The 17,611-nt window shown below is 38.0% G+C and overlaps 1 protein-coding gene across 7 annotated transcripts in view; it reads right to left on the reverse strand.

Annotated features, from left to right (window-relative positions):
- The window catches only part of MSH3 (mutS homolog 3), a 184,754-nt gene that overhangs the window by 122,229 nt on the left and 44,914 nt on the right, over nt 1-17,611 (reverse strand). For all 7 annotated transcript variants that reach the window (XR_012015279.1, XR_012015284.1, XR_012015281.1 and 4 more), the window contains 2 exons: nt 6,829-6,941; nt 3,404-3,518 (listed from right to left, as the gene is read on the reverse strand). Coding sequence is in view for 4 of the 7 variants with exons in the window: in XM_072793646.1 (XP_072649747.1) it covers nt 3,404-3,518; nt 6,829-6,941 (228 nt within the window). In the remaining 3 variants the exon portion in view is untranslated. The remainder of the gene's footprint in view (nt 1-3,403; nt 3,519-6,828; nt 6,942-17,611) is intronic.

Genomic DNA, 17,611 nt, shown 5'->3' on the forward strand with positions numbered 1-17,611 from the left:
TTCTTTCAACAGTGTTTTAGAGTTTTCAGAATACATCTTTTGTATCTCTTTTGTTAAATGCATTATTTTATTCTTTTTGATACTACTATAAATGAGATTATTTTATTTTCATTTTTCAATTCTTCATTGCAAGGTTATAGATAAAAAGTTGATTTTCATTTTGGTATACAGATCTCATATCCTACAACCTCATGAACTCATTTTATATGCTTTAATCTTTTTTGTGGATTCTTTAGGATTTTCTGTATGTACCTTCATGTTAACTGCAATTAACAGTTGTACTTCTTTCCCATTTGGATGCCTTTTACTTCATTTTCTCGCCTAACTGCCCTGGCTAGACTTTCTAGGACAATATTCAACAAAAGTGAGAAAACACTGCTTCTTCTTATTCCTGTTCTTAAGACGAGAAGCATTAACTCTTTATCCCATTAAGTATGATGCTAGGATCTTAGGTTTTCACTGATCACTGTTATCAGGGTAAGGACCTTCCTTTCTAGCTTTTTGCTGGATATTTTTATCATGAAAGGGAGCTTTAACTGTCAGGATGGTCCTGTAATTTTTAATCTCTTATTACACTGATACAGTATATTACTTTAAATGACTTTCAACATGTTAGACCAAACCTACAGTCCTAGAATAAATCCCATATTATCAGATTCTATTTGTTTGTATTTTTTTGAAGATTTTTATGTCCATATTCATATTAGCCTGTAGTTTCTTCTCTTGTGGTGTCTGATTTTGGACTATTGAATTTGAGGCTAAATAATTATTGGGATACTCTGTGCATTTTAGGCTATTCAGTTGCATCTCTGGTCTCTACCCATTAGAAATCATTAAAATAGTTATAAAATTCCCTTTCACTAGTGAAAGTAAACACTGTACATTATCATCCTATTGTAAGAAGTCTTCTAAAAAAAAGCTCTTTAAGCTCTTACAGTTTACCTTGGGTGGATTTTGTGTCATTCTTTTCTAAATTTCCAAAACCTGGGCATGATCCTGGGGTTCCGGGATCAAGACCCACATCAGGCTCCCAGGAGGAAGCCTGCTTCTCCATCTGCCAGTGTCTCTGTCTCTGTGTGTCTCTCATGAATAAATAAATCTTAAAAAAAAAAAAGTCAAAACCTATGTGAAGTTCTGACCACATTAATCTTAATAAAAGTCCTCTGAAATGACAAAACACTCATTTCCAACACCAATAAAAATGCTAATTCTTAAAAACTTTATAAATTTGAGAATCAGGCTAATTTATCGAATTAGGTAACTTAAAAATATACCAATTTAATTTCAGTACAAATAAACATGTTTTACTATTCAATATTATTTTTAGTTTAAATGTAAGGAGGGTACAATGTTTTCATACCCAAATTCATCTACTTCTAAAAGTATCAGAGCCTGATTCTTTTAAAAAGTCATTTTATTCTAAAATTAATACTTAAAATTAAATTAAATCAATACTTTATTCCTTGGTGATACAGGAAAAGAAACCAGTCTTAATGGACAAGCTATTAATCAACAATTCTACCTCATTCAGAGGGGCTCCGTATCTAAGGAAGTCAAATGGTAGGCAGTTTGCCATCCTTTTTTTATTGGAACTGAACAGAGTCAACCATATGGATCAATGTCTGCAGTAAGTCTCCCATTACTAGAACTTAAAGTGCAACCCAATTAAATATAATACCAAGCTGATACTCTTTTTCATAAAACATTTTAGTCATACTAAAACATATATAGATTAATACAGTACCTAGGTTAAAAAATAAAACATCAGTTAGAATTCCCCTGTGCCATTTCCCTCACCAACCTTCATTCTTCTCTTTCTCCACTGGAAGAAATCACTCTTCTGAATTTATTGCTCATCATTTCCATTTATGTCTTTATATCTGCCCTATGTATGCATGTATTCTAAAGCAATATTCCTAAGCACTACTTAAGTAATCACTTTTTTACATGCTTCTAACTTCATATAATGGTGTGTACTGTGTCCCCTTCCGTAATTTGATTTTTGGCTCAATATAATGTTAACGTGATTTTTTAAAAATTGATGTAACTCCAGTCCATTTATTTTCATTGATGTATGACATTTCACTCCATGAACATAACACAATAAATCCACTCTCCTGTTGATGGACATTTAGATTGATTTTAAACAGGACAAAATTGTTTTCAGAGAAATGGTATTCTTTTCTATCCTAAATAGTACACACACCAAAAAAGACATTACAAAAAGATTCCCAAGGGACCTGCTTTTCTTGTACCCTCCCCAACAATTTCAAACCAGTACCACCTCTTTTACCCTAATTCATATTTGACCATTTTAGTGAGATAGCTCCTGTCTGTCTGCCCACCTCTGCAGCAGAGAAAGAAGCTTACTAATCAGGGATCAAAATGATAAAGGGTAATTCTTCACAGAACCAAAGCCAAGGAGCTGGTGAAGGTGAAACACAGAAAGGCAAGAAAATTCTCCCACTACTTTTTTCATTCCGATAGCTTTTAAACTAACATCTTCCTAGAATGTCAACTGTGAGTTTTAAATCTCTGAACTCCACAAAGTTAATCACTCTTTTAAAACAGCTATGTTAGTAGCTATCCCTCTTAATCTCCAACTTTATGGTCTATGAAATAAAAACTGAAACCAAAAATAAGAAAGGCAGTGAAGTTTTATGAATGCTTTTTAATACCATTTCTTTTTTTAATACCATTTCTTAACTCCACTTAATAATACTTGTCAATTAACTGTGCTTTAGTATTTAGTATATTAAATAGCTATATGAATACGAATTGACAGAATCTTAAAGATTCTATAAATATTTTAACATTTTTCACCAATAGTACCCACACAGTTCACCCTTGTCCCCAAATAGAATATTCTACTGGGGAACCTGGGTGGCTCAGTTGGTTAAGTATCTGACTCTTGATTTCAGCTCAAGTAATGATCTCAGGGTTCTGGGATCAAGCCCTATGTTGTACTCAGCAGGGAGTCAGCTTGAAGATTCGCTATTCTCTCCCCCTCTCCCTCTCCTTCTCCCCCACTCCTGCGCTTTCTCTTTCTAAAGTAAATAAATCTTTTAAAAAAAAGCATATTCTATTTATAGCATGTGAACTTGTCTGAGTACAGTATTTACCAAATTCGACTTAAAAAATCCTTTTATAGACTATATAAAAGGCTCAGGCTGGACATATTATATTCAGTCATATGATTTAATATTGACACACAGTAGAAAATAGAAGATCACTTTTTGTCAGCCAATAATCAAAGATAAAAGGCAGTAGTGTCAAATTTCTCAGATGCTCTTATTTCTAAATGAATGCATGTGAACTTTAAACCAAAAAAAATTTTTTTTCAAAGAAAATATTTTTAATATAACTCTACCCCCCTTTTTTTTATTTTTGAGAAATCACTTACTTGGGTTTGGAAAGCACCTTTTCCAAGTTAAATTCTTTGAGGTATCTTATTACAGCAGCCAAAGAGCAAATCACAGGTTTCTCCAAGTTAATGATGCCAGAAAAACTTTGTGAAGCTAAAAAACAGAATATATACTTCCATTAAAGTTACTGTTCACCATTATTAAAAACTGTAAGTTATGTGAAATTTAGTTTATGCTTATTGAAATAATAATATAGACAATACCTCCTAAAATTGCCTTTTAGGAGAATGTGGAAGATTTCAAGTACCTAGATCATGGGAAAATGGGCATTTTTTTTTTTTTTTAAGATTTTATTTATTTATTCATGAGAGACAGAGAGGCAGAGACCCAGGCAGAGGGAGAAGCAGGCTCCATGCAGGGAGCCCGACTCAGGCCGAAGGCAGTGCTAAACTGCTGAGCCACCCAAGCTGCCAAAAATGGGCATTTTCTAATGGTGAAATAAATTTTTTTGTAGAGCAAGTTTTTCAAAATATAAAACGCTCATCCCCTTTGACCCAGAAATACTCTAAAATGCATGCCAAAGATGTATATACAAGGAAGTGAGCTAAAAATCTTTTGTATTAGTAAAATCTACAGATAACCTAAGTATCAGTAGGGTAATAGATAAATTTTGTTAAGTCCAGATTATTATGCATCTACTAACAAGAAAGACTTACAGCTATCTGTATAGACACAGAAAACTATTCATAATATGCTGCTGAGTGAGGGCAAAATAAAAAGCTGTACAATCACTCTTATCTCTCAGCAGCATCTGGTCTCTCAAAGGCTTTATTCTTGTGCCCTACAGCGTATTCTCAACAGAGCAGCCAAAAGAATCCTTTTAAAAATGTACATCAGACCATTAGACTACTTTGCTAATAAAAGTCCTCACACACCCCCCAAATCACTGAGAGAAGCTCAAGTCCTTACAGGTCTTTCAGGCCCTACAATCTGCCTTCCACCTTCCCTTTATCTATCTCTAAGTTCACATCTTTATCTTCTTTTACCTTGTTCTAGCACCCAGGTTCCTTTTATTCCTCAAACATACCATGCACTTAGATATGTTGTACTCACTGCTGTCTGTGCCTAAAACACTGTTCCTTCACCTGTATGGCTTTACCCCTCAGCTCCTTCCATCTTTGTTCAAGTCTTTGCTCCAGTGCCATTTTCTCAGTGAGGCCTTACTTTACCACCCTATTCCAAAGTTCACTCTCTTCCCTACCTTACTTTCTTCATAACACTTATCACCTTCAAACACACTAACTTATTTTATTGTATGTATCTCCATGTATATGTGAACTCCGGAAGGGCAGGAATTTTTTTTTTTTATTCCTTATTGTATGTGTGATACCTCATATAACAGGCAGTCAATAAAAAACTGGCTGAATGAATAAATCCAAGTTATATGAAATATACAGATTTATGTATGTATGCCCAAACATATGGATTTGTACCTATAAAAATTCTTAAAGATTTGGGAAGAGGGACTTTCACTTTTTTTCTTTATGCACAACTATGTTTGGACCGTCTTTTTTTTTTTTTTTTTTTTTGCAATAGTCATTTATTACTTTCAGAAATAAAAAAAATTACAAAATATCCTCTACATCAGTAATACCAAATATATTAATTTCAATTGTGGCTTTCTATAAAACCAAGGTGTAAGTAAAGAGCTAGTAAAACTCTTCCCTGTTCTGAGAATTTCATCTTTTAACTTTCTAGCTCTATTCCCCAGGAAACCTGATAAAGTGTCAATGTGTTATGGAGGTAACATTGCATATGGTAAGAATGACCTGAAACCAATAAATCGCATCTGGGCTAAAAAGAATTATAAACACCTGATTCTAGAATTGTTGGCCGCCTGGGAGTACACTGACTCTGAAGTTGGCATGGCATGAGACTTCTATGCCTGGGTAGATTCTGATGAGTATCTCCTGTTTTTGCAGCTGACCTGTACTTGGCAGGGAGTGTGGGTGGAGAGAAGCAGTTTGCACAAGGACTTAGGCTCTCAAAGGCATTACGGACAACTACAAACCCTGTGGAGGACTATTCCCACTAACAGGAACAAGTGCCCCCTACTGGTGAGCTAAGGTTTCCTATCCTATAGACTTCTAAGTGAATGTGATGTCAAAAGTCACTTAGGGGAGTCCTGGGACTTAGTCTTGTCTTTACTGGAGCATAAGAAAACAATCCCTTGGTGATATCTCAGACTGTCTGAGAATGGGTTACCCTCTCAGACACTCGATTCAAGTTGGCACCATGAGACACAAAATGTTGGGGAGAGAAATGCTAACAAGACATTGGTGCCTGTGGGTGAGCCAAGGGGAGACAGATCTATCTACAGTCTAATGGTGAAAGCCCTGAAGCATGTGATAAGATATCACAATGACCCTTAACAGAGCAAGCTGGACTAGCAGGAAGGATGGGGGTATAGACCAAGTCAAGCACACCTGGCTGAGGACCTGTACATTAGACAAACAATAGTTACTTAACATATTAATACCCTAGCATTAATGTTCTGGTATTAAAATTGTGGCAATCAAAAAAAATAATAAAAATAAAATAAAATAAAATAAAATAAAATAAAATAAAATAAAATAAAATAAAATAAAATAAAATTGTGGCAATCAATCTAATGAAATGCTAGCCTTTATCAGATTTACCCAAATACTCTATAAAATAGTAAGGAAAATAATGGGCATTTTTTTAAGAGAAGCAAACGTGAAGGTTGGCCAGTAATTCCTTATACTCCAATGAATATGTTAAAAACATCAAGTTACTAAATGGTTTTAACTACAAAGGAAGAAGCTGTAGGGGTCTTTTTGATGAGTGCAAGGAAAGTGAACACTTTGAACGCAGCAGAACACAGTAGAAGTGAACGCAGTAGAGTGCCTCTCTGCTCTACTAGTGCCTCTACTGGGCAGCCCCAGTGGCACAGTGGTTTAGCGCCACCTGCATGCAGCCAGGGGTGTGATCCTGGAGACCTGGGATCGAGTCCCACGTCGGGCTCCCTGTATGGAGCCTGCTTCTCCCTCTGCTTGTGTCTCTGCCTCTCTCTCTGAATGAATAAATTTAAAAAATATTAAAAAAAAAAAACACAACTAGTGCCTCTACTGCTGCCAGTTATTTACTGGTAACTGCCTAGTTTTCATTAAATTGAAAGTCAAAGTTGCACCTTTATCCAAATTTCTTTAAGATTTTATTTATTTATTCATGATAGACACACACACAGAGAGAGAGGCAGAGGGAGAAGCAGGCTCCATGCCGGGAGCCCGACGTGGGACTCTATCCCAGGACTCCAGGATCATGCCCTGGGCCAAAGGCAGGCGCTAAACCGCTGAGCCACCCAGGGATCCCCCCCTTTATCCAAATCTCAAAACTGGGTTAAATTTGAGGACATTAAGGCTAACACATATAAAATATTTACCTTGGATGTCAACTGCATCTTTTGCATAAAACTCTGTAACTGCCTGGAAAGCATGGCTGTATTCAAAATAAACGTTATCCATCCTTTCTACTCGAATTCTGTCATCCCGCACACTGAAAGAAAAAAAATGAAAATTTCAAAGATAATATTCATAATCTTGAACTATCTATATTTAGACCCTGGCCTGACCAAAAAAAAAAATTCATTCTTCATTCTTCCCCAAGCAGGAAAAAAGAGAGAAAGATCTAAAGTTTCCCTGTTTGACATTTCATACAATATAATTCCTCCTTTTACCACTGGTACTTTACATCAAGTAGTGCACTGTGATGATCAAGAACTCATTGAAATTTAAGTCAATTACTTAGATTAATACAAAAGGGAGGAAAATGGAAAAGCATCATTTTAATTTAATTGCATCATCTGTTTAAATACTCTACCAGTAAGAAACATCTTTCTCTGAAATGGCATCATTGTCTGGCTAGCTTTTTGCAAAGTCCACTTCTACCACAGTCTCCATTCCAATGTAGCAAATTCCTCCTAGGTAAACTCTCACTCTCTATTTAAAGAGGTTCTACAGGGGCACCTGGGAGGCTCAGACTGCCTTCCACCCAGAGTCCCAGGATCAAACCCTGCATCAGGCTCCCCACTGAGCCAGGAGTCTGCTTCTCCCTCTGATGCCCTCCTCTCGTGCTCTCTCTCTCTCTGATTAATAAATAAAATCTTTTTTTTTTTAAAGGCGGTTCTGTAGTCTCTTTAAAACTGTGCTTGTGTGTGTGTATGAGATTATGTAAGTACATAAGCAAAACCATATCACCCATGCTGGGTAATACACTTTCTGTCTCATTTGGTTTTGTTTGGCTCCCCATTTCTCCTCCCCCTCTCCTTCCCCATCACCTCACTCCCAACCCATGTTAACAGCCCAGAATGAATCCTTCCCTGTTTTTTTTTTTTCATGTTCATATGTTCATACACAAGCATATATTATACACATCCTTATTTTATAAAAGTGGGATGACTTCACAGAAACTTTTCTGTATCTTATTTTCTTCATAAGCAGTAACTCTTGGAAATCCCTTCACATAAAGTGACCTACTACACTATTTGTTTTTAATGGCAGGAAAATATTTCATAGTATGTAAAAGCTGTAATTTATTCAACCATTTATTATTGGATTCTCACTTGATGTTATTAACATTTATTATTCCATGTTGCTTTAGAACATTTTCATCTAAAAAATAGAACTTTACATTAAATAAATAATAAAACACTGCACACATCCCTCCACAGTCATATTCATCTCTTTACCATGTGAAAAGGTAAATACTATCTCTTATTTGGTATATATTACTACATTTGTTTTCATACTTTGCAGTATACCTTGGCATCTTTATGCAAGATATTGTTTTATGTTTTAGATTTTATGTACGTGGTACTTTATTACACCTATCCTCCTAAAACTTGCTTTTGCACTCAGTATTATAAGATTTATACATGAAGACAGATGAACCTCTGTTAATTTTCAAGTACTAAGTATTCCATTAGTTCTTATATTTTCCAGTGAATTTTTTAAGATTTGCTTTTCAAATTAAATTCACCTGAATTTATATTGGAGGATGGTATGAAGTTAGAAATATAGTTTGATTTTTCCATATGATTATCAATTAAAGTTCAAAACAACACTTACAGAACATTCCATCTTTTCCTACCACTTCATAATGCTGCCTCCAATGCATATCATGTTTCTGTATATGTGTGACCCTATTACTGGCTTCTCTATCCTGTTCCACTGATCTTTTTGTATATATCTGTATCAGGACTATAGTATCTAAACGGCCATGGCTTGGTATCAGTGTGGCCAGACCCCTTGCTTTTCAAGACTGTCTTGACTACTGGTGGGCCTTTGATTTTCTTTATAAATTTTAGGTTCATCTTGTCAAGTGAGTAAAATCCTTATTAGGATTTTGACTGGATACGCAATGAATTAATGTAGAGTAAAATATCTTAACAAATCAAGATATCCTACTATTAAAGACAGCACAACTCTTCTATGTCTTTTCTATGTAACAATAACATTCTTTAATTTTCTCCATGTTTTATATTCTTTGGTTTGCTGACTCTTAAATATATTATATCTAATATATTATAATACATTAACATTACTATAAAAGAAAACATATTTACTAGAGGGTTATCACAGTATACAGAACCTACTGATTTTTATATGCAGCAACTATACTAAATACTCTAATTTCCTTTGTTGTATTGTCTATGTATATATTAATATCACCTCGAAAATAAAAGATATTTTTATCTCTCCTTTACAATTTCTATTCTTTTCTTTTTCCTATCTCATTACACTACTGGCTAAGACCTTCAGGCTGTGTTGATTAAAAATAATGCAAAGAGGGCAGCCCCGGTGTGGCTCAGCGGTTTGGTGCCGCCTTCAGCCCGGGGTGTGATCCTGGAGACCCGGAATCAAGTCCCACGTCAGGCTCCCTGCATGGAGCCTACTTCTCCCTCGGCCTGTGTCTCTGCCTCTCTCTCTCTCTCTGAATCTCTCATGAATAAATAAATAAAATCTTTAAAAAAAAACAATGCAAAGAGGCATCCATTGTCTTCTGACTGATAATAATAGGAAGCTTCTAAAGTTTCACTCTTAAGTAGGAAGCTTGCTATAGGTTTTGGAATAAATGACTCATTGGCCAAGGTTTAGGAAGTTTCTCAGTTTAGGGGGAGAAAAATCTTTAGTCATAAAGGATTACTGAATCTTAATGTTCTTTCTACATGTGTTAAAATAATCACATGGCTTATATCTCACTTAATTTTTTTATATATTACTCATATTTTCTGATGCTGAAAAATCCTTGCATTCCTCAGATATATCATACTTGTCATGATGTTCTGTGTTGCTTAGTTAGAAGCTTGATTTCTTAGTGGTTTGTTGTTTTATTTTTCCCCCAGAAAATCTGTGCCAGCATACCTAGCTCCAAAGGCTTTTTCTGTTCTACTACAAGACTAGGCAAGCATAAGCTGATCCGGGAAGAAATCTAAGAGGGAGGATTTTCTCCCATCTGTGGTGCTGAAGAAGGATTTTTTTCACCTTAATCCACCAGAGAGAGAGTATCAGACTATTACAAATCTCTTATCAATTTTTATCTTCCTGTTAGACTCCCTTAATACTTGGATTTTTAGAAACCTGTAGAGAAGTTATTATTTAGCAATTCAAAAAGCAGTGAATGACCTTACATGAGCTCCACACTGATTTTGTACAAATTCCTGGAATGAATGCAAGAGGCAGCTGGTTACTCAATTACTGTTCTAATTAACGTTTTGTTTGATAAGCAGATAGGATTTAGAAACCTATTAAATTTGATAAGAATGGACTTGTCAGTTATCCTTGAGGCTTTCACGGAAGCATTACAAGAGTGTTAAACTCATCGTTCTGCAATCTGTATATTGAACATCTTCATGCAAACATTTTTTCCACAAACTGGTTGGAGTTATAAAATCTGTGTTTTGCCAGACTTCTTAATTGGAGAAAGTTATGGTAAATTAAATCACTCTCTTTGAAACAAATGTCTACTTCAAACACTGTGTACATAATGAGTGATACCCAACCAGAATTTTGTCAAACTAGATTTTAGTAAAACTTCCACATTAAGCACAGAATTGTCAATCTTGATTTCCTTGAACTAACCTGTGGAATACCTGCATCAGAATCACCTGCACCACACATTAAGAGCACAGATCCCATGTCCTGAGTGCATTAAATCTGAATTCACAGGAAGTTAAGGGAGAAGGGGCATTTTCATTTGCCAAAGGATTTTCAGAGTGATTCACAGGCCGACTGCAGACTGAAAATGGTAGGTCTACAGGAATGAAACTGGCAGTCACCGCAGGATCAGAGTACAAAGAGGAAAAGGAAATCTCCAACAACAGTGTATGTTTCAGCTGCTCTGTTACAGGTGGACAGTATAAGTACCTTTCCACTCCAAATAAAGGAAGTCAACTATGGTCATGTAACTGACCTGAGACTAAAAAATTCTAAAAACACTCTCCCCTTCCCACCTTCTACAGAGGCTGTTTGTAGCTGGGGCTGAAGCCTCCTTAATGGGAGAGGCTGAACAGAGGCTATGCTATGTCCTAGATCCAGGGTGGTGATGCCCCTTCTGTGCTGGATGGAAGGAATATAGTCAAAAGAGGAGCCTCAGTTATTACATGGGGTATACCAAGCTGGACTGTTTTAAATTAAGATTTCTACTTTTTAAAAATCCTTTTCATATGTAACATGCCTCTCTGTTGCCAAATATATTGTTTTGGAAAAATTAAATGGCGATAAAACTCTCAACAAGTGTGGAACCCACACTAAAATTAAGGAACTTCAGACCAAATAATATCTTTTAATGTCAACCTAAACATAAAACTGATGACTCTCTGGTGTTGCACAACAGACCACCTACAGAGATGTTGATTTAACGTTGTTCAATTGCGACCAAACAAATGTCAGCCTACCAATTTTATGATCTGTGCTAACTTTAGAAACTATAATTTTTATAGACAAAAAGAGCCTTGTTAAAGGCTGACAATCTGCTATAGGAAAACTCACAAATCCTCTTCTGACAGCATTCTTACTGATGATAAAAATACTGATTGAGTTCCAAGCTTCCTGGCTGAGTGATTAATTCTCTCCTCAGAGAATAGAATCCAATACACATCCAGAATGAATAAAACAGGCCATGTAATAGAGTTACAATGTCTATTAGAATTAGTATGAAATTCATTAATTTTATCGTCACTTATAGTACAGAACTATATGGAGACTAGGAGCATTATGTGAAACTAAAATAATGAAACCAACCACTACCTGACAACTATCAGAAAAACTAGACACAAAAACAGCAAAGAAAAAGGTAACATAGATGCTTCAAAAGATATAAAAACAGAGAATAAAATGATCTGGACAAGTTAATAACAGATATATCTGCCCAAAAACAAATGTAAATGGGGTAAACTTCCTTATTAAAAGAGAGCTGATCTCAGATTGGATTACCAAGGGGAAAAAAAAACCCTCTGTGCTACAAAAAAGGAGTAAAACTAACAAGAAAGTAATTCAGAAAGGTCAAAAATAAAATGATAGCTGGAAAAAAAATTGTCTAGATGAATATACTAGTCAAATACAAATAAAAAGAAAGCAGTGAACAAGATTTTACTATCAGGCAAGACAGAATGGAGGACAGAAATCATTAAATAAGACAAAAAGAGGTGTTTCCTACTAATAAAAAGGATGATACGAAAGTCTTTTCACTCCACATGCTTAAAATACTTTTTACATTTTTGAACCACTAGAACATATTACCTCTTCAAAAAACAAAACTGTTTATAAAGAAAGAGCAAGAGAAAGAAAAGAATGGACCACAGAATTTATGCAGGAGCTCCCAGGAAAGGTTCATCCACTTCCCTAGACTTGAACCTGGGAGTCTAGGAGTCCAGTGACCAAATGGCTGGAGCCATCCTGCCACCTTGTGGAACATGAGAGGAAGGTGAACACAGGAAGAGACAAAGGAAAAGAGCTCCTAGATCCAGCCATGCCTGATTCTAAGCCTACCTTCCAGCTTTTCATTTACATGAGCTGATTATGTTCACATTTGATTTTGTAAAGTTCTGTAAGAACTCACTACAGAATAAGAGATTTTCAAAATGAAAAAAGGAAATTTTTTGTTGCCCAGAGAAGGAAGTGGACACAATGACACAGACAGCCTCTTAAGAGAGTTGGTGACCTCTATCCCAGTCCACATAGCCAGCACTGAACCAAGGCAAGGAAGACCCAAAGTTTGATTTTAGCTGGAAGCCTGCTTTAGATCAACCAACAGGCAGGCTGAGTACAAATCAGATTCTGCAGACCAGGAGGATCCTCCTCCCAGTCCTCCCCACCAAACAGAGGTGATGAAATCTGAGCCAAATTGCCCCTGGGAATCAAAAACTAAAAGTAGATCTAGGGCCCCTGCAGGATTAGAGAGAATGGAGGTAAAGACACACACTAGCCCCAGCCAAAGAGGACAGGCCTGTTGGGGAGTGAGAGGGAGGACTGAGAAGTTCTCACTCACTGTGCAAGCTCCTTGAGGCCTCACAACAGAGGCCCAAGGCCCAGGAACTAACCAAAGTGGCTGTGCCCCTCAAGAGAAGAAAAGCGTTAAGAGATTTTACCTTAATGTAAGAGGTCTGTAGTAGGGAAATTCACGTCTTTCTAAAATGTTCCTAGCTTTTTCTAGACTTTCAGTTTTACTTTTTCTCCTTTTATCGTGATTGTTACTTTTTTTTCCTTTATGATAAAGCTGCATCAAAAAGTCTCCAAGCTGTCTTGGCAAACCTGACAGAAAAGGACTTCTTCCCACAATGAGGTGAGGAAAAACTAAGAGGATTAGAGAACTTGGAAAACCAAAAGGAAAGGGAAAACATGAAGGGGGGAGGAATGGAGACAGAAAAAGCCAAACGGCCTTGAAAAGCCATTCATTTCTGGCCAGAGTCATGACCTCCTAGCTCTTCTACTCTGACCCTGGAAATTTTCTCTAAGGATGAATTCTCTGGAAAACATTTTAAAACCTCCATCCTTTCTTAAACTTTCAGCTCATCACAATCATGGGTCTTTTTACCACCCATCTCCACAGACCATATCCGAGCCATCTGCACACATTCTTATTTACAAGTGGGCCAAGACTCACCTCTTCTAAGATGCTTTCCCAGAAGAAGAACTGCATGCTAGGAAGGCCTGTGGTTTCTACCAGACACATGGGATTGTGGTTTGTAAAGTAATAGCTTTAGAAATAAAGCTATTTTGTTTTAAACACACATGCTTTTTGTTAGAAACTTTAGTGCCAGAGATAGAAATACAAACTGTAATATGCATTATAAAAGAATGAAAATTTCATGAAATATCAACCAAATAATATGTCGACTATGCTGTAAAACATTATTCCTTTTTAAGTCCAGAAACAGAGATGAAGGATGGGAATGGTTGCTTCCTTCATGTTTTTCCTGACAGGCTCTATAACACAGTGGTTAGAAGCATGTGCCTCAGAGCCGGGAAGTCTGGACCAAATCCCAGGTCTGCCACTTACCAGTTGTGGAACCCTAGACTTAACATCTCTCTGCTTCAGCTTCCTCATCTATAAAATCTGTATTAAAATAACAGCAGCTCCCTCAAAGGATGTTTGTGAAGTTTAAATCAGTTAGTAGAGGAGGGGCAAGATGGTGGAAGAGTAGGGTCCCCAAATCACCTATCTCCAACAAATTACCTAGAAAACCTTCAAATTATCCTGAAAATCTATGAATTCGGCCTGAGAATTAAAGAGAGAATACGTGGAATGCTACAGTGAGAAGAGTTCCCGCTTCTATCAAGGTAGGAAGACGGGAAAAAAGAAATAAAGAAATAAAAGGCCTCCAAGGGGGAGGGGCCCCGCAAGGAGCCGGGCTAAAGCCGGGGCGAGTGTCCCCAGGACAGGAGAGCCCCGACCCGGAGACGCAGGAGCTGCACCGACCTTCCCGGGCGGAAAGGGGCTCGCAGGGAGTTGGAGCAGGACCCAGGAGGGCGGGGATGCCCTCGGGCTCCCGGGGACACTAACAGACACCTGCGCCCCGGGAGAGTGCGCCGAGCTCCCTAAGGGCTGCAGCGCGCACGGCGGGACCCGGAGCAGCTCGGGGGGCTCGGGCGGCGGCTCCGCGGAGGGGGCTGCGCGGCCCGGGAACGCGAATCCACCAGCGCAGGCCCGGAGCACAGGGCGCCGGGACACAGCCCAGGATCCGGCTTCCCCCGGGACAGGCAGAGGCCAGGAGGGCCCAGGACAGCAAGGACGCTCCTGCCCCGAGCTGAGCAGATCGGCGGCCCCGCCCCGGAGCCTCCAGGCCCTGCAGACCGAGAGCTCCGTAGTTACTGCGGGGGCTGACTCCAGGGCTCCAGAGCTGGCCCCGCCACTGCGGTTGTTCCTCCAGGGGCCTCAAGGGGTAAACAACCCCACTGAGCCCTGCACCACGCAGGGGGCAGAACAGCTCCCCCAAGTGCTAACACCTGAAAATCAGCACAACAGGCCCCTCCCCCAGAAGACCAGCTAGACGGACAAGTTCCAGGGGACCAAGGGACTTAAAGTACACAGAATCAAAAGATACTCCCCCTTGGTTCTTTTTTTCTTTCTTTCTTTCTTTTTTTTTTTTGTTGTTGTTGTTTTGTTTTGTTTTGTTTTGCTTTTTGATTTGTTTCCTTCCCCCACCCCTTTTTCCCCATTCTTTCTTTTTCTTTCTCTTTTTCTTCTTTTTTTTCTTCCTTTTTTTTTTCCTCTTTCTCTTTTCTTTCCTTCTTTCTCTCCTCTCTTTTTCTCCTTTTCCCAATACAACTTGCTTTTGGCCACTCTGCACTGAGCAAAATGACTAGAAGGAAAACCTCACCTCAAAAGAAAGAATCAGAAACAGTCCTCTCTCCCACAGAGTTACAAAATCTGGATTACAATTCAATGTCAGAAAGCCAATTCAGAAGCACTATTATACAGCTACTGGTGGCTCTAGAAAAAAGCATAAAGGACTCAAGAGACTTCCTGACTGCAGAATTTAGAGCTAATCAGGCAGAAATTAAAAATCAATGGAATGAGATGCAATCCAAACTAGAAGTCCTAACGACGAGGGTTAACGAGGTGGAAGAACGAGTGAGTGACATAGAAGACAAGTTGATAGCAAAGAGGGAAACTGAGGAAAAAAGAGACAAACAATTAAAAGACCATGAAGATAGATTAAGAGAAATAAACGACAGCCTAAGGAAGAAAAACCTACGTTTAATTGGGGTTCCCGAGGGCGCCGAAAGGGACAGAGGGCCAGAATATGTATTTGAACAAATTCTAGCTGAAAACTTTCCTAATCTGGGAAGGGAAACAGGCATTCAGATCCAGGAAATAGAGAGATCCCCCCCTAAAATCAATAAAAACCGTTCAACACCTCGACATTTAATAGTGAAGCTTGCAAATTCCAAAGATAAAGAGAAGATCCTTAAAGCAGCAAGAGACAAGAAATCCCTGACTTTTATGGGGAGGAGTATTAGGGTAACAGCAGACCTCTCCACAGCGACCTGGCAAGCCAGAAAGGGCTGGCAGGATATATTCAGGGTCCTAAATGAGAAGAACATGCAACCAAGAATACTTTATCCAGCAAGGCTCTCATTCAAAATGGAAGGAGAGATAAAGAGCTTCCAAGACAGGCAGCAACTGAAAGAATATGTGACCTCCAAACCAGCTCTGCAAGAAATTTTAAGGGGGACTCTTAAAATTCCCCTTTAAGAAGAAGTTCAGTGGAACAATCCACAAAAACAAGGACTGAATAGATATCATGATAACACTAAACTCATATCTCTCAATAGTAACTCTGAACATGAACGGGCTTAATGACCCCATCAATAGGCGCAGGGTTTCAGACTGGATAAAAAAGCAGGACCCATCTATTTGCTGTCTACAAGAGACTCATTTTAGACAGAAGGACACCAACAGCCTGAAAATAAAAAGTTGGAGAACCATTTACCATTCGAATGGTCCTCAAAAGAAAGCAGGGGTAGCCATCCTTATATCAGATAAACTAAAATTTACCCCGAAGACTGTAGTGAGAGATGAAGAGGGACACTATATCATACTTAAAGGATCTATCCAACAAGAGGACTTAACAATCCTCAATATATATGCCCCGAATGTGGGAGCTGCCAAATATATAAATCAATTATTAACCAAAGTAAAGAAATACTTAGATAATAATACACTTATACTTGGTGACTTCAATCTAGCTCTTTCTATACTCGATAGGTCTTCTAAGCACAACATCTCCAAAGAAACAAGAGCTTTAAATGATGCACTGGACCAGATGGATTTCACAGATATCTACAGAACTTTACATCCAAACTCAACTGAATACACATTCTTCTCAAGTGCACATGGAACTTTCTCCAGAATAGACCACATACTGGGTCACAAATCGGGTCTGAACCGATACCAAAAGATTGGGATTGTCCCCTGCATATTCTCAGACCATAATGCCTTGAAATTAGAACTAAATCACAACAAGAAGTTTGGAAGGTCCTCAAACACGTGGAGGTTAAGGACCATCCTGCTAAAAGATGAAAGGGTCAACCAAGAAATTAAGGAAGAATTAAAAAGATTCATGGAAACTAATGAGAATGAAGATACAACCGTTCAAAATCTTTGGGATGCAGCAAAAGCAGTCCTAAGGGGGAAATACATCGCAATACAAGCATCCATTCAAAAACTGGAAAGAACTCAAATACAAAAGCTAACCTTACACATAAAGGAGCTAGAGAAAAAACAGCAAATAGATCCTACACCCAGGAGAAGAAGAGAGTTAATAAAGATTCGAGCAGAACTCAACGAAATCGAGACCAGAAGAACTGTGGAACAGATCAACAGAACCAGGAGTTGGTTCTTTGAAAGAATTAATAAGATAGATAAACCATCAGCTAGCCTTATTAAAAAGAAGAGAGAGAAGACTCAAATTAATAAAATCATGAGAAAGGAGAGATCACTACCAACACCAAGGAAATACAAACGATTTTAAAAACATATTATGAACAGCTATACACCAATAAATTAGGCAATCTAGAAGAAATGGACGCATTCCTGGAAAGCCACAAACTACCAAAACTGGAACAGGAAGAAATAAAAAACCTGAACAGGCCAATAACCAGGGAGGAAATTGAAGCAGTCATCAAAAACCTCCCAAGACACAAGAGTCCAGGGCCAGATGG

The sequence above is a fragment of the Canis lupus genome, chromosome 2 (assembly GCF_048164855.1).
Source record: "Canis lupus baileyi chromosome 2, mCanLup2.hap1, whole genome shotgun sequence".
NCBI lineage: Eukaryota > Metazoa > Chordata > Mammalia > Carnivora > Canidae > Canis > Canis lupus.